This window comes from Protopterus annectens, chromosome 16.part0 (genome assembly GCF_019279795.1).
Source record: "Protopterus annectens isolate FY-2018-M chromosome 16.part0, PAN1.0, whole genome shotgun sequence".
NCBI classification, from domain to species: domain Eukaryota; kingdom Metazoa; phylum Chordata; order Ceratodontiformes; family Protopteridae; genus Protopterus; species Protopterus annectens.
The window spans coordinates 601,848,544-601,876,324 of NC_056750.1; the positions used below are offsets into that span (position 1 = coordinate 601,848,544).

Consider the following 27,781-nt stretch of genomic DNA (forward strand, 5'->3'; position numbering starts at 1 on the left):
GCCTTTTGGCTTATCTACTGCGCCCAGGGTCTTCATAAAGTGCCTGGCACCAGTAATCACATTTTGCAGACAAAGAAACATTCAAATTTATCCTTACCTGGATGATTGCCTAATTCAGGCAGAAAACAATGACATACTTCAACAGCTGCCGTTTGTAAAAAGGCTTCTAGCTTGCCTAGGGTACACCATAAACGAAAAGAAATCACAACTGGTACCCTCTCAAATAATTACATCCCTGGGTGCAAGCTTGAATACAGCTGCCCAGATGACTTACCTCATGCCAGAAAAACAAATTCAATTGATGACTTACTTCAAGTGGCCACAAAAACCCAGCTAGCTGCAAGATAAATTCTGCACGCCTTGGGGTTCATAGCTTCCTGCATTCTACTAATTCCATATGCAAGACTGCATATGAGGAAACTTCAGTGGTACCTGAAAAGCTTATGGAGTCAACATTGTCACAGCCTGGAAACAATGATTCCTATCATTCCTTGCCTGCAGCAAGAGTTCCTGTGGTGGGCAGAGGCCTGTCACCAAAACAAGGGACTGTCATTCCACCCCCGCCACCCAAACCCTAACTAGACGCATCAGATTATGCTTGTGGGGCGCATCTGGCAGGGAGATGCATTCAGGGCAAATGGAGCCCAAATCAAATGCATCTACATATCATTCAGAAAGAGATGCTAGCTGTACAGAATGTGCCGACAGCCTTCAAGGACCATCTTCATCAAGGACAACTACTGATAGACTGACAAAACCACAGTCATGTGGTACATAAACTAGCAGGGGGATACCCATTCCTACCCCTTTGCAGACTAGCCATGGCTTTGTGGAACATGGCGTTGACTTAGCAAGTACATCTACAGGCTCAATTCCTGCCAGGAAAGCAAAATACTCTGGCAGACGAACTAAGCAGAAATCTTATGGACCCACACGAATAGAAACTGGATCCACAAATCTTCACAGCATGTTGTCACGCAAATGGGGGAGCCCAGAGATAGATCTCTTTGCCTCACCCCAAAACTATGTTAGACAAATTCTGCACAAGAATTCATCACAAAAAAGCTTGGAAAGTGGATGCTCTATCCTTCAGTTGGAAAACCCCATCAGTTTATGCCTTTCCTCCTCTGCCTCTGCTCTCGAAGGTCTTAAGTCAGACAGGAAAAACCAAAAATGATTGATTGTTCCAGATGGCCTCGCCAACACTGGTACCTGCTCCTACGCAATGTCTCGCACCTTCCTCCATGGTAACTGCCTCGGACACCTTATCTACTGTTACAGTAGAGCTACCAAATTCTGCACACTCTGCTCCAAACTCTGAATCTTGCAGCATGGCTAATCAACTATAAATTGCACCAGTTACATCTCTCAGCAAACCTATGATGGATGTCATTTTGGAGGCTAGACGGCCTAGTACTAGAAAATCTTATGCTGATAAATGAAAAGATTATGTGCCTGGAACCAAGCACAAGGAATAAACACAGCAATGCCCAATATTCCTCAGATTCTGCATTACTTAACTGAGATGCTTCACAAGGGCCTATCCTTTTCTTCAATAAAAATCCATGCCTCTGCCATTTCAGCTCATTGCAACACAGCCTCCTTTTTTCATCCCCTGCTAAAGCATACCTCAGAGGGGCCAAGAATTTGAGACCTCCCAGGAGAGCACCAACCCCTACATGGGATCTCGATTTTGTGTTGGAAAAACTCGCCCTACCTCCTTTTGAACCAGCTGCTACTGCAGACATAAAATTTCTCTCTTGGAAGACAGCTTTTCTTTTAGCAGTCACTTCCGCTAGAAGGATTTCAGAAGTACAGACTGTCATGGCAGTGGAGCCTTTTATTATCTTTCCACTGGACAGGGTGGCTCTCCGGGACTAATCCATCCTTTATGCCTAAAGGGGTACCTAGTGTGGCTCTTAATCAGACTATTCTGCCAACCTTTTTCCCAAATCCACAGAACAAGGGCGAGCAGCTTCTGCATTCATTGGATGTACACAGACAACTAAGATTCTACTTAAACAGGACAAAATCTTTAAGAAAATCTGAGCTATTACTGGTGGCATTTGCTGCAGGGCAGAGGGAAAGGCTATTTCAAAGCAGACTGTTTCAAAATGGATAAGCCATTGTATTCATTTCTGCTATATGCACCATGGTAAACTTGTCCCCAAGGGGATCAGATCCCATTCCACCAGGGCTGCATCTACGTCTGCAGCCTTTCTCAGAGGTTTTCCTACCCGAGACATTCTAGAAGCTGCTACCTGGAGCTCAGTTCATATGTTCACCAAACATTACCATTTACCTCTCTTCTCTAAGTCAGGAGCAGGCTTTGCCACTGCTGTGTTGCAGGGCCTTATAGCTGCTCTTAATGCTGTATAATTCCATCCTTCCAACCATAGCTTTGGGATTCTACCCAAATGTAATGACTGCAACAGTGAAACACGAAGAACATAGTACAGTTGTGTACACTTACCATAAATGTTGATGTTCGAGTGTATTCACTGTTGCAATCCTGGATGTTCATCGTGCATACAGCTGCAGTAATCACAGATGGGTTCTCTGCCGTCAGGCGGGTCCACGGTCGGCCGAATTCCAAAGTCTAGGTCCGGCGTCGGCTGCTGTCGCTTTCTTTCCTGACATCAGTGAGGCAGGGGTCTATAAGTCACAGCCGACGCCATTTTCTTCAGTCTTTTTTGCAGCGCGGTGCCCGAAGCAGAAGCAGTTCGCAAGTGCCGGTCGGCCAGCTCCTGAATTTACGGAAAATTGGAAACCGAAGTCTTCATTAAAGCTAAGTACCCCGTTGGGGAAACTTTTCTTGCCTCAGACCGATTTCAGAAAAAGTTAACAATTGTATTTCTTGTGGGAAGCAAATACCGCATAAGGATTTCCATTCCCTCTGCATACCTTGTTTAGGCCCAGACCACGATGTCTCAGGCTGTCGCTTTTGCGCTACTTTCAATAAACGCACTATTAAGCGTCGGGCGGAGTTCTCCCAACACTTCTTTGGTAAAGCCTTTGATTATAAAATGTTGTCGGAGACTCCAACTACCGTTTTGTCCAAAAAACGCAAGGACAAGGGCTGACACGCGAGGTCCGCGGTCCCCACCGACACCATGCCAAAACCGGCTACACGTGGTCCGGTTCTCAGCGAGACGCCTATGCAGTCCCTGACTACCGATGACACTTCTTTGGCAGTGTCTTCTGTAACCGAGACCGCAGGTACCTCGGCCCATACCCAGACTACAACCACCGAAGCCACTGTGAGCGTTGAGCCTCCTAATGTGGACAGGTCCACTTCCACCCATGGTGTCTTTAGACCCTCATCTTCCTTTTCCATTAAGGCCTTTACTAAGTCCAAATCAGCCAGGCATCCCATGAGGCCTGTTGCACAGGGCCCATCTCCAGGCCCCATGCATAAAAAGCAGATGCTTAAAATGGCTGAGGATTTAATTAATCTTATCAGGGATTCCCAACCGCCTCCAGACAAGAGACCCAGAGTGGAGGAAAATTCTCCCTCTTCTGATCAGGGCTCCGTTTTTTCAGATCATTCTGATGTAGAGGAACACTCCTACTCCCCTTTTGAAGATTCTGATGCAGAGCAGTCCATTCCTTCTGCATCTCCTCCTGAGGATTTTTCTTTTGGGGAAACCTTGCACATCTTGAGGGAACACTTGCATTGGGAAGGCCAAGACTTTTCTGATTCCAAGAAAAGACTTAGGGAATTTTTTTTGTTACCTCAACACAGACCTCTGGCGATACCTCCTGTCTTGGACATACTTGATGATGTTTATTCGGAGGCTTGCCTTAATCCGGATTCCCTGCCTCCTGCCCGAGTCGAGCCTGATAGGTACTACAGACTTCCTAACTCTCACCAGTTTCTTTACAAAAGCCATAATGCTGACCCTGAAACCATTTCTCAAGGCCCCAAGGGAATGAAGGCCTCTACTGCTAAGAATCCACTACCTTACGAAAGAGAGTCAAGATCCTTAGAAAGGTGGGGAAAAAAGGTATATACCTCGGCCACCCTAGCCATGAGGGCCTTAAATTGTCAGTTTCATATGCTTAAATATCAGCAGTTTCTGTTATCACAATTAAGAAATAAAATGTCTCAACCTGAACAACCAGATTTGAAGGAGTTGCAGGATATGATGCATAGTGCAGAACAAGTGAGTAAATACACCTTACAATGTGGCTATGATGCCCTAGAGGCCTCAAGTAGAGCTGCTGTTACAGGATCAGTCATTCGTAGACATGCATGGCTTAGGGAACAAAGCTTGCCTGATCATGTGAAAGCTAAACTACTAGATGCTCCTTTACAAAAGGATGTGCTATTTGGTACTAATGCTGAGGAGATACTACGAAAAATGGAAGAAAAAGCCAAATCTATGCAAACTGTCAAAGCTTTTCTACAGGTTCAACCACCACGTTTTAGCAGAAATTGGCCTTCTAAAAACTGGTCCTTTCCAGCCACGGACAAGCCCCAAAGAGGTAAATAAAGGCGCACAAGGGGCTGAGGACAATCACAAGGATCATATAGAGACAGGCAATGGCAAACTCCAGCACCAAGAGGTGGCGAAGACAGTGCACAACAATACAGGAAACAAACCCAATGACTTCCTCCTTTCCATGCCAAGCAAGTCTCAGCTGGTAGCACCCTTGGGAGGAAAGCTGGCATTATTTACAAGAAATTGGCATGTTGTCACAACAGACAAATGGATCCTGGACGTTATAAACAGAGGCTACAGATTTCATTTTCACACTCTTCCAAAAATGAGAGGCATGCCAAACCTGCCACACAATCAAAGGGCAGAGGCACAACTACAAATTTCAAAGCTCATAGACATGAAAGCTACTCAAGAGGTACCTACTCACGAACAAGGTCAAGGTTTTTATTCCAGGCTATTTCTGGTACCAAGGAAAGGAACCGACTGGAGACCCATTTTGGACTTATCCATCCTAAACACATTCTTACTCGTACCAAAATTCAAGATGCTCACATTACAGCAGCTTCTTCCCATGCTGGGCAAGGAGTTTTGGCTGGTAACATTGGACCTCCAGGAGGCATACCTGCATGTCCCAATCAGACAAAGCTGCAGAAGATACCTCAAATTTCTTGCAGGTTCAATCCACTATCAATTCTCTGCATTGCCCTTTGGCTTCTCTACTGCACCCAGAGTATTCACGAAATGCCTGGCATCAGTAATTGCCTACTGCAGACTTCAAGGGATACAAATTTACCCTTATTTGGACGACTGCCTGATCCAAGCGGACAGCAAGCACATACTTCTGGAACATCTGGCTTATGCAACACGGTTACTGAATTCTCTGGGATACACAATCAACAAAGAGAAATCCAGGCTAACACCATCTCAGAAAATAACTTTCCTGGGTGCCAACTTGAACACAAACACCCAGATGGCCCATCTTACGCCAGAAAAACAGGGGCAACTAACTCAGTACTTCAAAATACTAGCAAATTGTACCAGGCTTACTGCAAGGAAAATCCTGCAGGCTCTGGGCTTCATGGCATCTTGCATTCTTTTAATCCCATGTGCAAAGTTGCATATGAGGAAACTTCAATGGTACCTAAAAAACCTATGGTCTCAACACAGCCACAGTTTGGAAACAATAATACCAATAATTCCATGTTTGCAAAAGGAATTTCTATGGTGGGCCCAAGCATGTCAAACAAACACAGGTCTCCCATTCTGCAAACCTCAAGCAAATCAAGTCATCACAACAGACGCCTCAGATTACGCCTGGGGGGCGCACATGACAGACAGGTGCATTCAGGGCAAATGGTCCAAAAGGAAAAGCACCTTCACATCAATCAAAAAGAAATGCTAGCAGTGATGAATGCAATTACAGCTTTCAAGGACCTCCTGCATCCAGGACAATTATTGATAAGAACAGACAACACCACAGTAATGTGGTACATAAACGAGGAACAAATTCATACCCCCTGTGCAGACTAGCCATGACACTTTGGAACTTGGCTCTGTAATGGCAAATCGAACTTCAAGCACAGTACTTGCCAGGTTTGGAAAACATGCTGGCAGACGATCTAAGCAGAAATATGACAGATCCACACGAATGGAAGTTGCATCCTCAAGTGTTTACAAAGATAATCCAAGCGTGGGGGAGGCCAGACATAGATCTCTTCACCTCCCACAGGAATCATCAATTGGAAAAGTTTTGTTCAAGGACCTTTCATCCAAAGGCCTGGAGAGTGGAAGCCCTTTCATTCAATTGGACAGCATGGACAGTTTACACTTTCCCACCTCTGCCTCTTCTGCCCAAGGTGCTCTTGAAAGCAAAAGCAGACAGACCGAAGATAATACTGATTGCTCCAGACTGGCCAAGACAACACTGGTACCCACTCCTGAGGAGCCTAGCACATGCTCCTCCCTGGCCCCAAACTCTAATGCCTCTTCTGCTGACTCAGCACAGCTACAAAACTCTTCACAGTCAGCTGAAAACACTCAATCTCGCTGCATGGAAAATTCCTTAACACTACAACAGACCCTACTCCCCAAAGAGGTGCAGGATGTCATTTTGGAGGCCAGAAGGCCATCTACTAGAAAGGCTTACTCCGCAAAATGGAAACGGTTTTGCTCTTGGAATGAGAAAAAAGGCCAGGACCCTAGAAAACTGAATTTGCCTCCGGTATTACAGTATCTAGCTGAGCTGCTGAACAGTGGACTTTCATTTTCCTCCATAAAAATCCATGCCTCGGCCATTTCTGCAGAATTCAACACGGATCCACCCTTATTCTCTCACCCACTCTTAAGACAGTTCCTCAGAGGGGCTAAGAATGTAAGACCACTAAGGAAACGACCAGTGCCAGCCTGGGATCTTAATTACATTCTAGAAAAATTAACATTGCCTCCCTTTGAACCAGCTGCCTCAACAGATTTGCAATATTTGTCCTGGAAAACAGCTTTCCTTCTGGCCATTACCTCAGCTCGTAGGGTTTCGGAACTACAAGCCCTCATGGCTGTGCAGCCTTTTCTCATCTTCCATCAGGACAGGGTTTCCCTTCGAACCAACCCGTCATTTATGCCTAAAGTGGTATCCAGGGTAGCTTTAAATCCAGCCATACACTTACCTACCTTTTACCCCAATCCTCAAAACAAAGGGGAAAGGCTGCTACACTCCTTAGACATCTATAGACAGCTACGTTATTATTTGGACAGAACAAAGCCTTTCAGGAAATCAGAACAACTTTGTGTCCTATGCTGTAGGAGCTCAAGGGAAGCCAGTTACCAAACAGTTTCAAAATGGATAGGCCACTGCATACGGTTTTGTTACTCCTATCATGGAAAATCTGTCCCTACAGGCATCAGATCCCACTCCACCAGGGCCACAGCTACCTCTACAGCCTTCCTCTGAGGAGTACCTACCAAAGATATTTTGGAGGCAGCCACTTGGAGTTCTGTGCATACCTTCACAAAACACTACCACCTGCCTTTATATTCCAAAACTAGAGCAGGCTTTGCCACTGCTGTGTTGCAGGGCATTCTGGCTCATCCCAGATGTCCTTCATGGATGCATCTGCAGTCATAACAAGTGGGTTGTCCTGTCGTCAGGCAGCCCTGCAGTCGGCCGGATTCCAAAGTCCGGTCCGGCTCGCTGATGCCGCACTCCACCCGACGTCATCTTTGTTGGTCTTCGGGTATAAAAGCATCAGCCGACGCCATTTTCCTCAGTCTTTCTTGCCGCGTGGCGCCCGAAGCAGAAGCTGTTCGCAAGTGCCGGTCGGTCGGATCCAGAGATTACTTCTACCGAATACTACTTCGAAGACTTCTAAAGCTAAGTACCCCGTTGGGGACTTTTTCTTGCCTCAGCCGATGTCAGAAAAAGTTAACAATTGTTTAACCTGTGGGAAACAAATACCTCATAAAGATTTCCACTCTTACTGTCTGCCTTGTTTAGGCCCAGCCCACGATGTAGCAGCCTGTTCGGCCTGTGCTTCTTTCAACCGACGAACGCTTAGGCGTCGGTCGGAGTTTGCAGAACAGTTTTTCGGTTCTGATTTTGCGTACATTATGCCGTCGGATCCTCCGACTACCCAATCTACCAAAAAACGCAAAGAAAAAGACCGACACTCGCGGTCCGCGGTTTCGGCGCACACCATGGTTAAGCAAACCGCGAGTGTCTCGGTTTCGGCCGAAACCGAGAAAACTGATCAAAGTGCAGCTGAACCTATTCCTACAACTGAGGCCCCTGCTACAACTCTTGAATCGACCTCAGAAATTTTACCCACTACGGTGGTTGACTTATCAGACACCATCCCCTTGGATGTCTCTACCCCAGCACGTGGTGCTGCTAGGCCTCCAGCAGCCATGTCCATTAAGGCCTTCGCCAGGGCTAAAGCAGCCAAGACTACTAAAACAGTGCCTGTTAGACCCCCCACATCCAGGCCCTCTTCTAGTTCTCAAATGCTTATTTTGGCAGAAGATTTAATTTCTTTAATTAGAGGATCTCAATCTCACCCAGACAGGGCTTCTCAGCCCCCAGAGAAGAGACCTAGGGCAGAGCCCCCTGAGCCAGTGTCTTCTGATGATTCTGCTGATGAATCAGACATTACTGACCAGCCAGAGGCTCCCTTCTCCAATTTTGAAGATTCTGATGCTGAAGAATCCATTCCAGCTGCTTCCCCACCAGAAGAATTCTCCTTTGGGGAAACCCTGCATGCCATGCGAGAACAGTTCCAATGGCAGCAACAGGATTTTTCAGACTCCAGAAAAAGACTTAGGACCTTTCTGCACCTCCCACAGCACAGGCCCTTAGCTATACCTCCTGTTCTCTCTGTGGTGGATGATGCTTTCAATGATGTTTGCGTCGCTCCAGATTCTTTACCCCCAGCCCCTGCCAAACCAGACAGATTTTACAGGGTGCCAGATACTCATCACCACCTTTACAAGGCCCCACTTGCAGACCCAGAAACTATATCCCAGGGTCCCAAGGCAGTAGCCGTGACCATAGCTAAAAACCCTATTCCTTCTGAAAGGGAAGCAAGGTCATTAGACAGATGGGGTAAAAAGGTCTACACTTCAGCTACTCTCTCAGCTGGAGCTTTAAACTGTCAGTTTCACATGATACAATACCAAGAGTTTATGCTGGATCAGTTAACTAAAAAACTAACCACTGATGAATTTCTTGATAAGAAATATGTATTAGAGATGGTAAATAACATACAACAGGTTAGCAACCATTCCTTAAAATGTGGCTATGATGCACTGGAGGCTTTATTTAGATCAGCCATGACTGGCACAGTGATAAGAAGGCATGCATGGCTAAAGGAACAAGCTTTACCGGATCATGTTAAAGCTAAGTTGCTGGATGCTCCTATGGACAAGACAAGTTTGTTTGGTACACCTGCCCAGCAGGTTATGAAGAAAATGGAAGAAAAGGCAAAATCTGTTCAAACTGTTAAAGATTTCTTGCAGATTCAACCCCCAAGGTTTAGCAGGAACTGGCCTGCCAAAAATTGGTCCTTTCCTGACTCCACAAAATTTCAAAGAGGCAGGAATAGACGTTCCAGAGGCAGAAACCAATCCAGAGGAGGTGCCTATAGAGGACGACAGTGGCAAGGTAACAACAGAGGCACAGACACAGCCACTGCCACTACATCAGCACAACCACAGTGACTTAACCCTACATCCGCCTACCAGGGAACAAATAGCAGCTCCTCTAGGCGGAAAGTTAACCTTATTTTCAAAGAACTGGCACTACATAACAAAAGACAAGTGGATTTTACAAACCATAGATCAAGGTTACCGGTTTCACTTCCACACTTTACCAGTCAAAAGAGGAATGCCAAATCTACCTCCAAATCAAAAAACAGAGGCTCTATACCAGATAATGGAGTTAGCAAACATGAGAGCTGTGGAAAGAGTGCCAACAGCAGAGCAAGGAAAGGGGTTCTATTCCAGGTTATTCCTAGTTCCAAGAAAGGAAAAAAGTTGGAGACCAATTCTCGACCTGTCCACCTTAAATACATACATCATTGTCCCAAAATTCAAAATGCTGACCCTACAGCAACTCCTTCCCATGCTGGGCAAGGAGTCTTGGCTGGTAACTCTAGATCTCAAGGAGGCATACCTGCACGTCCCATTCGACCAATCTGCAGAAGATACCTCAGATTTCTTGCAGGATCAGAGCACTATCAATTCTCAGCATTGCCCTTTGGCTTATCTACTGCCCAGAGTATTCACAAAATGCCTGGCATCAGTAATCGCCCATTGCAGGCTACAGGGAATTCAAATTTACCCATACCTGGACGACTGCCTGCTACAAGGGGACAACAAAAGCAAGCTGACAACAGATTTACAAAGGGTCATTTACTTGCTACAAGCACTGGGATACACAGTCAATTTACAAAAGTCAAGGCTGATACCATCCCAAACAAGGACATTCTTGGGCTGAATTGGACACAGTAAAACAAATGGCATTCCTGACTACAGAAAAACAAAAGAACTTCCTCTTTACTTCTTGGCACTAACAAAACTGAACAAGTTAACAGCAAGAAAAGTTCTGCAGGCCTTGGGCTTCATGGCATCATGCATAATCTTGGTTCCATTTGCCAGACTACATATGAGGAAACTACAGTGGTACCTAAAGAATTTATGGTCCCAACACAGACACAGTCTAGAAACAGAAATCCCACTAATTCCATGCTTAAAACAGGAGTTCCTATGGTGGGCTCAGGCATGCCAGTCAAACCCAGGCCTACCCTTTCGCAGATGTCAAGCAAGCCAGACCATCACAACAGACGCTTCAGACCTAGGATGGGGGGCCCACATGCTGGACAAACGCGTGCAAGGGTTGTGGACACAGGACCAACTTCACCTGCACATCAATCTAAAAGAAATGCTGGCAGTAAAACTGGCAATCCAAAAGTTCAAACCATTTCTCAAAGAGGGCCAGTTGATGATAAGGACAGACAACACCACAGTCATGTGGTACATCAACAAACAAGGAGGCACTCATTCATACCCCCTATGCAGAATGACCTTGGAACTGTGGACCCTGGCACTCAGCTACAACATCCAGTTACAGGCAATATTTGTACCGGGAAAGACAATACTCTAGCAGACATATTAAGCAGAACCACTTCGGATGCCCACGAATCGAAGCTGCACCCGGACATTTTCAAGACCATCTCAAAGAAATGGGGAATGCCACAGATAGACCTATTCGCATCACCTCTCAATCACCAGCTCAGAAAATTCCGCACAAGGACATTCCACCCACTAGCATGGAAAGTGGACTCGCTCTCCTTCAACTGGAAAGGCCTAACAGCATATGCATTCCCACCTCTTCCCTTGATACACAAGGTACTACTAAAAATCAAGGAAGAACGTCCAAGGATAATCCTGATAGCTCCAAACTGGCCAAGACAGCACTGGTACCCACTACTGAGGAGCATGTCTCGAACAATATGTGGCCAATACCCTGATGCCTTTGATGTTAACTCAGAACAACTACAGCATCATACATCCAAACCTAAAAACGTTGCAACTGACTGCATGGAACATCACATAGCAGCAGCTAATTCAGAACTTTCCCAAAGAGTTAAAGACATTATTCTTGAAGCACGCAGACCTTCAACAAGAAGGAACTATGCTGGAAAATGGAAAAGGTTTGTCATTTGGAGTACGGAAAGAGGAAAAGATGTGTCAAACATAGATATACCTAACATTCTGGAGTATCTGGCCGAACTTCTTCATTCAGGCCTGTCCTACTCCTCCATCAAGATACATGCATCAGCTATTTCAGCAGAATACAGCTTTGATCCACCTGTTTTTTCGCACCCTTTGCTCAGGCAGTTCCTCAGAGGAATCAAGAATGTAAAACCTCCAAGGAAACCACCATTACCAGCTTGGAATTTAAACTTTGTGCTAGAAAAATTAACACTATCACCCTTTGAACCAGCAGCAACAGCAGACCTACAACACCTGTCATGGAAAACTGCTTTCCTACTGGCAATTACTTCAGCAAGGAGGGTTTCAGAACTACAGGCCTTAATGGCAGTGCAACCCTTCCTGATCTTCCACCAAGATAGAGTGTCCATGAGGACTAATCCTACATTTATGCCCAAGGTGGTATCCAGAGTGTCTTTAAACCAGGCAATCCACTTACCTACCTTCTTTCCCAACCCACAAAACAGAGGGAAAGAATACTGCATACCTTGGATGTGCATAGACAGCTACGCTACTACTTGGACAGAACAAAAATAGCAGAAAGACTGACCAACTTTTTGTAGCCTATGCAACAGGAAGGGAAGGAAAAGCTATTTCCAAACAGACAATCTCCAAATGGATAGGAAATTGCATACGATTCTGTTACTCCTTCCATGGAAAACCAATTCCACAGAACATAAGACCTCATTCTACAAGGGCAACAGCCACTACCACAGCCTTCTTACGAGGAGTGGCAACCAAAGACATTATTGAGGCGGCTACTTGGACCTCCGTGCATACATTTGCCAAGCATTATAATTTGCCTCTATATTCCAGATCCCGAGCAGGGTTTGCCACTGCTGTACTGCAAGGGATCCTAAACACACCATAATCTACTTTTATCCTCCTCCCCTAGTTGGCTATGGTATTCTACCCACTTGTTATGACTGCAGATGCATCCATGAAGGACATAGTACAGTTTTGTACCTACCATAAATGTAGATGTCCGAACTGGATAGCATCTGCAGTCAGGATTACCCTCCCTCCTTCCCCTCTGTGGTACTCCTAGGGTGTTTACCCTCCTAATAGCTAGCTGTTGGGGGGGGGAGTCTTTTATGGTGTATTTGTTTGTATATATGTACATACATGGTTATTGTTGTGTTTACTGTATCTATTTGGAAACATTGGCATCTATCCAAATTTTAGCCTGCAAGAGGGCTACTGGCATCTGGGGCAAGAAACACTGAGGAAAATGGCGTCGGCTGATGCTTTTATACCCGAAGACCAACAAAGATGACGGGTGGAGTGCGACATCAGCCGAAGCCGGACCCGGACTTTGGAATCCGGCCGACTGCAGGGCTGCCTGACGACAGGACAACCCACTTGTTATGACTGCAGATGCTATCCAGTTCGGACATCTACATTTATGGTAGATACAAAACTGTACTTTCCACCTAGTGCCTACCACCCTGTGCGTAGCTTTGGGATTCTACCCATCTGTGATTACTGCAGCTGTATGCACGATGAACATAGTACAGTTTTGTACCTACCATAAATGTAGATGTTAGAGTGCTAATACAGCTGCAGTACAGTTTACCCTCCCTCCTTCCCCTCTTGGTAAAGGCATAGGGCCTAACCACTTTTCATACAACCTGATTGGGTTATCCTTCTATGGTATATTTGCTTGCAACTACTGATTTTTGATTATATTGCATTGCATGTATATAAATATAATTTATGTATTGCCTTCCTACTGTGGGGGCACCTGACATCTGGGGCAAGAAAGACTGAAGAAAATGGCGTCTGCTGTGTCTTGTATACCCCTGCCTCACTGACGTCAGGAAAGAAAGCGACAGCAGCCGACGCCTGACCTAGACTTTGGAATTTGGCCGACCGAGGACCCGCCTGACGGCAGAGAACCCATCTGTGATTACTGCAGCTGTATTAGCACTCGAACATCTACATTTATGGTAGGTACAAAACTGTACTTTACCTTCCCTCCAGCCCCCTGACTTCTGTTGGCTATACCTGTACTCTCTTTTACTATGCTTAAAAGCCTTTTGGTGTATTTACTTTTCTGTTGGAGGTATAACCTTGCGTGTGTGTGTGTGTGTGTGTGTGTGTGTGTGTATATATTTATATATATATAGAATATTTAACTGTTTTCCCATTAGGGGGGCACCTGACCTCTGGGGCAAGAAAAACTGATGTAATGGTGTTGGCTGCATGCTTTATACCCATGACTACCTGACGTCACGGAAGATGAGACAGCAACCGATGCAGGATCCAAGACTTTGATAATCAGGCCGACTGAGGGCTACTGCAAGCAGATAACCCAAATGTAATGACTGCAACAATGAATGCACTCTTAGCGTCTACATTTATGCTAAGCGTTCACAACTGTACTTTCTGCATGGCTATTGGAACTTTTCGTGCTGACCTAATAACTGGACTGATCTCTAGGTCTAACTTCATGGAGTATATAACTGGAAGCTTCTTTAATTTGCCTTTGAAAAGATCAGCATAGGTGGATAAAATGTGCTGGGTAAAATGAGAAGTGGTCTTTTATGCTAATGTGGCGGATTATGAAATGAAAGGCCTGTTTTCAAACTGAGTCCTAATAATGACTGGACGTGCCTCCTGACCACATAAAATAAGTTGTAGCTTCCAGCAGAGTAACATGAAAGCACTACTGAGCCTTTGATTTGAATTTCTTCACCTCCATAAGCAAAAAGCTTTGCACACCTTGCCAAATCAAGCCTTTCACCATGACATGCTCTAGCAAATGTTTCTGCCGCTATAACATTGCACTTGGAACCCATATCAACTTTGATCTGTGTGGGTTTGCATTTAACCGGACAGTACAAAATACTTCATTCTTTGCCCTTAAATCTACTGCATTTCTGTTTTGTGAAGCACCATCCATATAAAGAGTAGGGCTGCAGCTCTCTAATTGATCAACTCGTGTCTTAAAATGTTCCCTTTTAATAAAAGAATATGGACTATTTGATTTACAGAACCTTTTGAAATTATTCTACTTATTGCTTCTGTGACCTTGCCGACCAAAAGCTAAACATTTTTCCCTTTTAGATTCATGATTTCCACCGTAATTGACAGTTGGCAAAGAAAGTAGATTGGGTCCATGCTTTGAGTTTGCTGACTCACTCTTTTATGCTTCACTGAGACTTTGCAAACTCTGGCATTTGCTGGAAAATTCTGGGGTTTATCAGTGAGTGCTGCAGGGTCTACAGTTGCTGCCATGTGCTTGGGCCCATTTCTTTTAATAACATGCTGCATACTATCAACATAAGCTTAGTCACTGTACCTTCCAGAACTGCTCTTATTTGTAAGCATAGATGTATGCTTTTCTGTGAGCCCATGTATCTGACAAATCTCAATGGCCTTACTCAGTGTTGAATCACTGTCACGAAGCAGTCTTTCTCACAGCATCATCTTTAGTACCACACAAGTTTGTCCTTTGTCAACTCTTCCCTTAAATCACCAAATCTGCAAGTTTAGCTTAGTTTCTCAAGTCAGTTGTATATGCTGCAAAAGTTTCACCAGGCTTTTGATCCTTTGTGTAAAGTAAGTGCCTCTCCATTGTAGCATTTGTCTGGGGGTTCGACATTTCTTTAAGTTTACGTTTTAAGCACTTGGGGGGGGGGGGGGTCCTCCCTTGACTCAGCCTGTACAGCAATATGATGTTTTTCCCCTCTCCTGTCTAGATGGCCGATGCATACACAAGCGAATGTTCTCTTTCTATGGCTTCATATCCAGCTAAATTAAGTAGAATAAATAAATGCCTTTGTATGGTCCTCTTTATTAGAAAATGCAGCCTGTGTGAAAATGTACTCTTGCTCTATTTCTCAGCAGTGTTACTGTCAAGTACAACTGCACTGGGTTTTCGAAATCTATCTGCCATGCCTACAAACTGCACAAACGCAGTGGAAATATGGCCCTATTAATTCTGTATAAACAAACTATTCCATGAGCTTGTAATAGCATTCAGCTGCACAGTAAACTCTTCAAAGTACTGTACTTTGTAAAATATGCTGTGTAATGGCTGTAACACTGCACAAACATGCAAACACTTCATACACTTCTGATAACTCGGATGTCTTTGCTTAATATGAAAAATACATGCCTTGCCAAAATGTGGTAGTTTCCCCATGTTTTATTTTTATGCAATTCAGACTTATTTCAAACATTTTCCATGATAATTTGAATATTTTCAGTTCTATACATAGGTTTATGTGAATAGGAGCAGCCTTGGGTCAACTAGTGCCATAGGCAAAAGGGCTCCACGGCAGCCTCCAACACACCTTCCAGTGCCACATTCTGGTCTACCTACACATAATAAACACTGAAAAAGCACGCCTGCTAGAGTCCTAAGGCCGGCTATGTATGTGAATATCATTTAGAATGTTCTGTATGCCTCCTTTCATATTTTACGAAAAAGATATAGTGCTGAGCAGGTTTTAATATCTGACATTTGTTTCTGACCTTTTTTGTGAAGTATGCACATTATAGGTATGATTCACTGCTGTATATTCCACCAGTTCCAACCAAGTGCCTAAAGTTGTTTTAGCCATGCCGCCTCTAACTTCATGCCCTTTAGATATGCCGCTTCTGACACCATCAGCAATAGGACATTGTGTTTAGTCCTTTTTGTAGGGAACCTTTGTGGATATTCCAGTCGCATGTGCCTGGTCATGTACATACCGAATGGGACATTACACTCTGGTCTGAGAGCCTAGTACAGTGGTGTGATGACCTCTGTGGACCTAGATGCCATGCCTTTTCTTAAAAGTTGAGCAACAGAAATATTTTCTTACTACTTTGGTCACATGTTGGTTGAATGCTAGGTGACTGTCTTACATGAGTTCCAGATCCCTGACTAGTGAATCACATTTTAAGGGTGTTTTATTGATGACTTAATTAGCTGGAGTGGCAGACTTCCCAAAAGGTATTGCAATGTATTTCTTGATATTGAGTTTTAAGGCATGGCTCTGGCTCCAAGATTTTTGTAACCGTCCTGAAGGGTGTTCTTGTCCTAGTGGGATTCACTGACAGCTCCTAGTTTGCAATCATCTGTGAACTTGATTAGCCAGAGGCCTTTAACGTTGGTTTTTGGTAAAGGAGAAATAGATGGCAAAGAGGAATGGACCTAGCATAGAGCCCGGGGGACTCCACTGGTGACTGGCCTCTTTGTGGAGGTGGTCTCACCAGTTTTAACTTAACTGGGTCCTAACAGTAAGTTGGGTAGCTGTCCAGGTTGTTGTAAAGGGGTTTGTTTCTATCTGCAGAGATCTGAGAGATTTAAGAAGTCTGATCAGTTTGTTTTCTGAAGCCAAATTGGTTCAACCAGTCTCTAAAGTAACTTTATCAAAATGGGTGACTGATTTTGTATTTCCTTTCTGTATATAACACGCTTGGTTTGGTCCCACCTAAACCCTTAAAGGCCCATTCAACTACGTCCATGGCGACTTCATCAGCCTTCCTTTCCAGAACTTTCATGGATGATGTTTGTGTGGCTGCAACTTGGCTAACCCTCATATCTTTACTACTGGGGACTCTGTCTCATATGTAGAGGAATGAATGAAAATTGACATTAGATAAAGAAGTTATGTACTCTCCATAATGTTCCAATGTTCCATCTGTATTGTCCATTTTTATTTTTCATTTCCCCTCCCTCCAGCCCCAGTCCATGTTTCTTTGACTTCTGGAACATCAGGAGAGTGCGCAGGAACCAGTTTAAATTCCAGAAAGTGATTTTATATAGTATGTAAATACACTTGTCTCTTACCTTAGGAGCTGCAAACAAGATCTGGAGAAGGTGTACTACATCATTTTGGGTAAGAGAGGAACAGCGGCCAAATTGGATCCAAACCTATATGTTGAGGAAAAATGAAAATGGCCAACACGGATGCAACATTATGGTGAGTACATAACTTGTTTTTTTTGCTGGTGACTCCATTTTGGCCAAGGCAGCATTGATTTCTCCTTGTCTGCCACCTAGCCAAGGGTTATTACTACAAAGTCACCCCACAGAATGTACTTGCTCGCACAGCCAAGGGATCACTTCACTCCAACCTATCATCCCTCTGCCTGATATATGCATGATAGGATTCTGATGCCTTGTCAGGTGCTAATTTTCTGAAGTTCTAAAAGTTCTTCATGAGGCAAGGAAGCCTACTGCCAGGAAATGTATATCTAAATGGAAAAATAATTCTATTTTGCGTCAAGCTAAAGAACATGACCCTGTACAAACAGGAGTTTGTACTGTTCTCTGTGTGTGAGCTACTTAAAGCTGGCCTTGCATACTGTTTGATCATGGCACACCTATCTGCCATCTCCCTCCCCCCTTTTGTATACTGACTGTGGTAAAACAGGACTTAAAAGGACATTGTCTTTACCACCCCAATAAGAAACTGCTGTGCCACAGGATCTCGTCTGTCGGGAAATTATCCCTTCCCTACCCTACCCCGAATCAGGTGTTCATTTAGTTTAACAGTTTAATGTGAATTCATGAGTTGTTGATGGCAATACGAACTTTTTTTCTCTCTTCTACCGCAAGTGAAATGTTATTGTCTGTGAAACTCTGCAAGTTAAATTCAAACTAGCACAAACTGAGAAAAAAGACCGGATTCAGAGCAATGAGGTTAAAAATTGTTAAACCACAGCGATCACAGGACAAAAAAGGTTTATTACATGAAGCGCTTTTCGTCTGTGATAATACACAGACTTCCTCAGACAATACACAATTTAAAAAGGCAGTTTAAATAGTACAACAATACTGATTCGAAGATCATGGACCAATCAAACAAACTTATGGCCATGTGTAAAATTTAAAAACATACACACAATAGTCACACTAAATCAAATAACATTGTGGGTAGTGTGAATATTAAAATACTAGGAAACAAGAAATATCCTGAACCTAGTCACTCAAGCGGAGACCAAATACTGCCTAAATAATAAAATACATAAAGTATATAAAAACATTAAAAACATGTTTATCTGGCCAAATTCCTTAATTTAAGGAGGCTGCTAATAGAGCAACCTTCATTAAGACCTGGTAAAACGTAGGCATTTAATCTAATCTGCCAACGTAATTCTGATGCTTCCAGTAGTAAATGTAAGGGAGCCCCTCTCATGGTGTCATGCAACTGATCAATTACCATATATTTAAAATGGTGGTCCTCATGCTGGGTGATATGCTTAGCAAGGGCATTTTCCTGTTTGGCTTTGCTGATTGCATATTGGTGTTCGTAGATCCGGTCTCTTAATCTACGCTCAGTTTTGCCAACATAAAATCCTGTGCATTTTTGGCATAAGGCTAAATAAACCACCATTCTGGAATTGCAGGTGCATCTACATCGGATGTCAAATCTGATGTTGTTAATCTTAAATCTATTAGATTCAGGTATATACCGACACTGGTTGCAGTTTTGGCATTTGAACATCCCAGGGGTACGACTACATTTCACCTCTGGTTGTTCTAATAAACCTTTCAGATTTTTACCTCTTCTATATGTAACTTCTGGTCTATCACCCAATTTATTCAGAATTGAATGGTTAGAACGAAACATATTCCAATTCTTAATGATAATGTCCATAATAAACCTGCTAGTAGGGCAGTATGTAAGAATTAATTTGGTATTATTAAGATGAAATGGATTAACTTCACCCACAGGTTCTAACCTAAACTCAAGTTCACATATTGGGGCGGTATTAAGTATAGGTTGATACATCCCTCTTAGTCTTTTATTAGTAACTTCCTTAACTAAATTATCCAGCAAGTTTGATGGATAGCCTCTATGTAAAAACATGTTTTTAAGTAAATTACATTCCTTAAGAAAGTCATCATCTAAGCTAACCATCCGAGCTGCTCGTACGAGCTGGCCCTTAACTACTGACCTTTTTTGGTAGCTCGGGTGGCAGCTACTAAAATGAAGGAATGAATTAGAGTGTGTTGGCTTCCTGTATATACTTGCTACATGTTTGTTAAGGGCTTCGTTTTTCACCAACCATACATCTAGGTAAGCTATCGCCTCGGTATTAAAAGTGGAAGTAAAGGATAAAAAATCAGTTGACTTATTAAATTGATCTAGTAGTAGTAGACTGTCAGTTTCTCCACCCTCTAATAGGATGAATATATCATCCAGGTACCGGGTGTAATACTTGATCTTGGACACTAGTGGTGAATTATTAAGTACATTCTCCCTTTCCCAGTAAGACATCACGATATTAGCCAAACTGGCCCCACAAGGCGACCCCATGGCCACCCCGATTTTTTGGAGGTAGAAATTCTCTCCCAATATAAAATAATTATTATATAGGATCATATCCAATAATTCAATAACAAGTGATATTTCATGTGGTGGGGCACCCTTGCTTTTAAGAAAAAAGGCTACCCAGTCAATAGCTATCTGTAAAGGTATACACGTATATAAATCTTTGACATCTATTGTCAAGAAGTTATACTCTTTACTGAATATGATTTTGTTTATTTTAGCTAGAAAAGACCAGGAGTCTTTACATATTTGCTCTTCATCTTTCAAATATTTTTGTAAAATTGTGTCTGCTAGTTTGGCACAAGGGTATGTAGGGGATCCACGCCCATCGACTAGAGGACGCATAGGTGGATTGAGGAGGTCCTTATGTATCTTTGGTATACCAAAGATACAAGGAAATCTAGGAAATAAAGTGGTAAGATATTTGTGTTGGTCTTGATCAAGTCTACCCTCAAATAGCATTTCGTCTAGAGAGTTTTTAATGCTACGATATGCATTATTAACTTCAGATCTAGAACTGATAGAGTATGCATCATTTGAAAGTAAGTCAAGCATCCTATCAAAGTAGTCGATTTTATCAAAGACTACAACTCCTCCTCTTTTATCAGGCTTACAAATTCTTAAAGAATGTGACTTAACAAATTCCAATAATGACATTTCAACCTTTCCCAAGTCATTGGTACCTGGAAATGAATGCAAATTGCTGTATCTCAGATCAAGTTCACAACTGTTCTCAAAAGCTTGCACTAATGGGTGTAAAGGCGGATTAAACATACTGGGAACCTTGATGTTATGTGGAACATTATTACTGGTGGCGTTAGGTTCAAACAACAGGTTAAAATTCAATTTACGAGCAAACATTTTAATATCTATAATAGTATTAACTAGATCAAACTTCTGTTGAGGGACATAAGTATGCCCTTTTGATAAGAAGTCAGCCAGTTCATCCGGAATCGGCACTGTTGAGTAATTAAAAATATTAAAGTCACCTAGTTGATTAGTGGAAATAATCGGTCTCACGGCTTCATTGGTGGAAGGAACCGAGATATTAGCCGCATCCACCAATGAGTTATTGGTAGAATTCAAAGATAATTCCATACTGGGAGCAACAGTGGCTGTACAGTCCAGGGCCTCCCCTATATTTAGGGGTAGAACCAGGTTACAAATGCACCTAGTATCTACTGTCTCTGAAAATTCTGTTTCTGTTGTTTCGCCCTGGTTGGTTGCTGTAAATTGTTCCTTTGCTTTGGGATGGCCCCCTGACGGTTGGCATTGTAAAAAACCTGTTGCTGACCAATGGGCGTAACATTATGAGCCGGTTGTTGTCTCCGGTTCTGTAATCTCTCACTCCTCCTAACGCCATGATCCACTGATGTATCTCCAAATGTATCCAGCTCTCTAATGTTGTTAGATGGAACCTCACTACCACTAGCTGTAGTGAATGTATTAACATTTCCAGTGTTAAAGTTCCATGTTTGTGAAGGCGCTGGAGGTGGATAAGCCACCCCTAATTCATACGCCTTCAAATCCTGCTCCAATTTCTTAACTTTATTAGACTTTAATTTAGTCAGGTACTGATCGATGCTACTAAAGCATCTGCTGTAATCGTATTTGTACCTGCTAAATTCCTCATGTGATTTGACAGAATTGTCCAAAACAGTGATTTCTTCGTTTAACTGTACCACCCATAATGAATAGTGCTTAATCATTAATTTTAATAGGTCCAGTCCTTGTTGGTCAAAGAGGTTAATCAACTCTTTATGAAAAACAGAATTCAAAACTAACCCTGTCGGGTATTGAAAATGCCTCAGGCCTTTTGGAATAACATTGCAAGCAATGCATTCATTAAAATAGGAAATTTCCAGTTTTAATTTTTTAAGCTTAAGTAAAAGTTTATCAAATGTTTTCAATTTATCCGCTAGTAAATTATTTACCTCTTGACCATCAGGTATGTTGTTGGGCATCGTACGAGCTGCCCTTTGCCCATATCCAGAAAACACGAAGTCCTCGGACAACCAATTGCCTAGTATCGGAGCCCCATCAAGCAAACCGCTGGATGCATTGTTGCTAACATGCTCCGTTCGTTCAGTAAGGACAGGTTGCCTCTGTAAATCACAGACTATGCCTCTATTAGATGGTTGTTCCACACCAACTAAGCAGTCCGTTGGAATAAGTGAATTGCCGGTTCGTGGCTGTTGCACTGAGTCAGAAGTAATCGTCGGAACCAGCCTGCCAATAGATGTATTTGTTAAATTAGGTAAAATACCTGTTCCTGGCCGTTGCAAAGGGTCAGGAACTATAGTAGGAAGCACCCTACCATTTGGTGAATTCAAGCCGCCAAGTTCGCTACGTTCATTCAATAAAGAAGGCGATACAAGAGTATTCGCTGGTTGCACAGCGCCCCCCTGGCGCATTCTCCGCGAGAGTAGATTTAGAGTTATTAACAAAAGGCAGGAATAGGTTTTTCATATCCTGCTGTTGAGTATCAAGCTTGTCAAGCCTCGCACAAAGCGATTCCATCCTCTGGAATAACGAATCAAACAAACTGTCCTGTGCAGCTGCAGACAAAGTAGCTGGTGCTGGAAAGGCACTATTACAGCTCCTAAGTAATGCTGGAGTAGCATTCGGAGAGAAACCATCGCTGCTAGCAGATCATCATTTTGGGTAAGAGAGGAACAGCGGCCAAATTGGATCCAAACCTATATGTTGAGGAAAAATGAAAATGGCCAACACGGATGCAACATTATGGTGAGTACATAACTTGTTTTTTTTGCTGGTGACTCCATTTTGGCCAAGGCAGCATTGATTTCTCCTTGTCTGCCACCTAGCCAAGGGTTATTACCACAAAGTCACCCCACAGAATGTACTTGCTCGCACAGCCAAGGGCTCACTTCACTCCAACCTATCATCCCTCTGCCTGATATATGCATGATAGGATTCTGATGCCTTGTCAGGTGCTAATTTTCTGAAGTTCAAAAAGTTCTTCATGAGGCAAGGAAGCCTACTGCCAGGAAATGTATATCTAAATGGAAAAATAATTCTGTTTTGCGTCAAGCTAAAGAACATGACCCTGTACAAACAGGAGTTTGTACTGTTCTCTGTGTGTGAGCTACTTAAAGCTGGCCTTGCATACTGTTTGATCATGGCACACCTATCTGCCATCTCCCTCCCCCCTTTTGTATACTGACTGTGGTAAAACAGGACTTAAAAGGACATTGTCTTTACCACCCCAATAAGAAACTGCTGTGCCACAGGATCTCGTCTGTTGGGAAATTATCCCATCCCTACCCTACCCCGAATCAGGTGTTCATTTAGTTTAACAGTTTAATGTGAATTCATGAGTTGTTGATGGCAATACGAACTTTTTTTCTCTCTTCTACCGTAAGTGAAATGTTATTGTCTGTGAAACTCTGCAAGTTGTTTACCAGTGAAGTTCTAAACAAATAGTTTTAAAAAGCGTACTTAACATGGTGTTTATTTTCTTTCTTAGGTGGTGCCAAAGAGAACCAATAGGCCAGGGATAAGCACGACAGATCGAGGGTTCCCCAGAGCTCGTTATCGGGCACGAAGTATATCCTACACCTCCCGGGCACGGTTTTACAGCGGTTATACTCCCCGACCCAGAGCTAGAGCCTACAGGTCTGGATAGTCTTGTTTACAGATGTATCCTATCCAGTAATTTGCATGTCTCCTCCTTCCCCCAACCTCAAGTAGAATCGAGTTAGGAGCTAGTTTGGATATGAAAAGTAGCTTGCAGCACCAAACAAATTCTTACTGAGTGGAGTGGAAAGCAACCTCTGTCAGAGACATTTATCAGAAAATCTTTGAAATCAAATCAGTAGGGCAATTGATTATGAAAAATTTTCTGACAGTGAAACAGTGTACTGGTTCAAAATGGGTTGTAGTGTTTAAAGCGGTTTCAATTTATTTCAGCTGTTTAAATGTGGCTATTTTTATTGCTGCACCATAGTAGCATAGATTTGAGGTTTTTTTTTTTTTTTTTTTTTTTTTTTAACTGATTAGGCATGAAATTCAGCTTGTGTGTTTCTCTACTAGACTTGCAGAGGCTGGGATTCCTGCATTTGTTGTATTCAAGTAAGCTTCAAAGCTGTTCAGGAGAGCATATGATAGGGTGTGGGCAGGAAAAGGGTAAAGTACAGCTTTAAATATTTGACTGCACCTTGGTTCATAAGTTTAGTTTTGTCTTAAAACTGCATTTATTGTGTGCATTTATTTTTTGTGACCCTCTTTGGGGGAGTAGCATCAGTGAGTTTACCTTTTTTATTTAAACTGATCAGATAAAACTGCTGCATAAATTCTGATCATAACTCTGGCCCCAAATGAGGGTGACCAGTCTGGCCATATACAAAATGAGGCATATCCAAAACAGTTTTCAGAGAAGCCTCCGAGTTCCTTCACAATCAGTCACACGCACACAGTAGTGAAGTACCACTGAGTCTTCAGCAATGTGCTTTAGTTAGTGCAGTTGAGTATCCTTTCACCTGTCTGTATCTTTGTAATGGAAGAGTTCTGTCTGTAACAGTACAGATGAGAAATTAACTGAGGGGGTACGGTGGTTATATGACTTGTTTTTTTAGCATCTGAGCTCAAGTGCTACTCCTATGGTGCTCTGGTATGATATTGCAATGTACACCCTTTACACTCTTTTTGTCAGACAATGGTTGCTCCACATTTGTTCATGTGACTTTCCAGTCTTAATTTTTTAGCTTTGTGGAGTGAGATGTTTAATTTGGTCATTTTGTCGAGTTAGTTTTTTGTATGCATTTCCTAGTAGAATGTGACTGACAAATGCTTATCTAGAAGTCAGATTCTTCTGATGACTTCAGTTTGAGGACCTTTTTTATATTGCAGAACACTGCAGAGCATTTTTTTCTGGTTACCTTTGAATTCTTTACCTCAGTCTTGTGGGAAGTCTAATGCCCTGTCAAAGGATTATTTTTAATATTTAACAAGATGTTCTTCATTTTTCACTGTTGCAGTCATTACATTTGGGTAATCCTGCTGGCAGGTTGCCCTCAGCCGGCCTGAATTCCAAAGTCTTGGGTCCTGTGTTGGTTGCTGTCGCCCCTTCCCTGACGTCAGGTCGTCACGGGTATAAAAGAAGCAGCAGACACCATTTTCTTCAGTGTTTCTTGCCACGCGGTGCCCGAAGTAGAAGCAGTTTGCAAGTGCCAGTCGGCCAACTCCTGAGATTTTCAAGTTTGAGTTTCAGATCTGAAGTCTTCTATAAAGCTAAGTACCCCATTGGGGAAACTTTTTTCTTGCTCCAGACCGATGTCAGAAAAAGTTAATTGTATTTCTTGTGGAAAGCAAATACCTCATAAGGATTTTCATTCTTACTGTATTCCTTGCCTAGGCCCTGATCACAACGTTACTGGTTGTCGGTTTTGTGTTAGATTTAACCAACGCACAATTAAGCTTCGGTATAACTTTGCTTTAAAGTATTTTGGTAGCTGGTTTAATTATCCAGAAATGTCGGATGGCCATCTGACTACTGGAGTTTTCAAAAAACGCAAAGTAAAGGATAGAGAAAAACAACCGAGGGCCAAAACCGACGAAGTTTCTCCTAAGCCAGTCGCCGGTTCTCAGTGAGGCGCTTTCACAGCCCCTGACACCCGTTACTTTACAGTCGCAGGCCGCTACCGACTCCCATGTGGAGTCGGCCATGCCACTTGGATACTCAAGGTATTGGAGCCTCGGACGCTAATCCCTCAGATGGGTCTGGAGCCGCTGACAAGGTACCTGCTTCTGAGGGTATATTCAGACCTAAACATCTTTACATTAAAACAACTTCAGCTTCAAAGGCAAAGACTAAAGCAACTTCTAAAGCAAAGAAACAAACTCAAGAGACACATGTACAGGCCTCTATGTCCAAAAAAACAGATTATCAAAATGGCCGAAGACCATTCCCATCCCCCTCCTGATAGAGGCCTAGGCAAGACATTGACTCTTCAGTTCAGGTTTCTGTTTCTTCTGATTCCTCTTCTGATCAGGGATATTCTTTACCCCCCTATGAGGATTCTGATGCTGAAGAATCTATTCCTTCAGCATCTCCTCCTGAGGACTACTCCTTTGGGGAAACCTTGTATACCATGAGGGAGCATTTTCACTTGGAAAGCCAAGATTTTTCAGAATCTAAAAAAAGGCTCAGGGATTTCCTTTTACTACCATAGCACAGGCCTCTATCCATTCCTCCTGTGTTAGACATTGTAGATGTGTTTTAGGAGTCCCCTGACTCCTTACCCCCAGCTCCTGTTAAGCCTGACAGATATTACAGGGTTCCAGACTCACATAAATTTCTTTTTAAGAACCCTGCTGCAAACCCAGAAACTATTTTGCTGGGTCCAAAGGGAGTTAAGGCCTCGACAGCAAAAAAAAAACAGCCCCCTCTGACAGAGATTCAAGGGCACTGGATAGATGGGGGGGAAAGGTTTACACATCTGCAACTTTGGCTATAAGGGCCTTAAACTGTCAAGTTCATATGCTCAAGTATCAGCAACATGTATGTCATGGCATTGCTTAAACAGAAAATGATGTTAAACTCTGAATGTGCAGAAAACAAGGAAATGCAGGATTTATTGCATGCAGCTGAACAAGTTGGAAAGCATACTTTGCAATGTGGGTTTGATTCTTTGGAGACCTCCTGCAGGGTCGCAGTTACAGGTTCTGTAATTAGAAGGCATGCTTGGTTAAAGGAACAAAATCTGCCTGATCTTGTTAGTTAAAGTACTAGATGCACCTTTACAGAATGATACTTTGGTGTTCAGGCAGAAGGAGGTGTTAAAGAAAATGGAGGACAAAGCTAAATCTATGCAAACTGTTAAAGATTTTTTACAAGTACAGTCACCTAGGTTTAGTAGACACTGGCCTACAAAAAATTGGTCCTTTCCTGTGTCAGACCTCAAAGGGGCAGATCCCGACACCCTTGGGGCAGATCCCAGCCGCAAGGTTCTTGTAGGTCAAAGCTGTGGGGTGCTTCTACCTCCAAAGCTGGAGAAGATAAATCGCAAACATACAGAAAACAGTCCCAATGACTTTCCCCTTCCTGCACCAAGCACTTACCTTCTGGCAGCACCCTTAGGGGGGAAATTAGCACTTTTTGCTCAAAATTGGCACATTATAACCCAGGACAAGTGGGTTCTAAATATAGTATCACAAGGCTACAAATTCCATTTCCATACTCTGCCAAAGGCAAACGGCTGGCCAGACCTGCCAAACAATCGATGGGCAGAGGCACAAAAACAAGTCTCATCCCTCATGGACATGGGGGCCATTCAACAAGTACCAGAGCAAGAGCAGGGACAAGGATTTTACTCAAGACTGTTCTTGGTACCCAGAAAGGACAAGGCCTGGGGACCGATACTTGACCTTTCTATTCTGAACACATTCCTGGATATTCCAAAATTCAAAATGTTAACTTTGCAGCAGTTTCTGCCCATGCTGGGCAAGAATGCGTGGCTTGTGACTTTAGACCTGAAGGAGGCATACCTGCATGTTCCAATCAGACAATCGTGCAGAAGATGCCTCAGATTCAAGGCTCGTTTAATGCAATAGGCAAAGCAATGAATCCAGTTACCATCCGACCCAAATGTGTAAAAAATCCGCTTTATTTAACCAAGGTCCACATGCAATTTGAAGCATAAAACATAAACGCGTTGAAATTTAAACACTGCGATGTCCTTCAAGGATGCATCTGCAGTCATCACATATGGGTTGTCCAGCCTCAGGCAGCCCTTAAATCAATCATCCAATAATTCATTTAACCATTTAAAAGTT

General features: G+C 43.1%; 1 protein-coding gene across 1 annotated transcript in view; it reads left to right on the forward strand.

Moving 5' to 3' along the window:
- The window catches only part of LOC122790489, a gene marked incomplete in the record, with an annotated part of 1,159,925 nt that overhangs the window by 1,125,004 nt on the left and 7,140 nt on the right, over window positions 1–27,781 (forward strand). Inside the window, 1 exon segment of the mRNA XM_044058037.1 lies at window positions 23,475–23,623. Coding sequence (XP_043913972.1) covers window positions 23,475–23,623 — 149 coding nt within the window.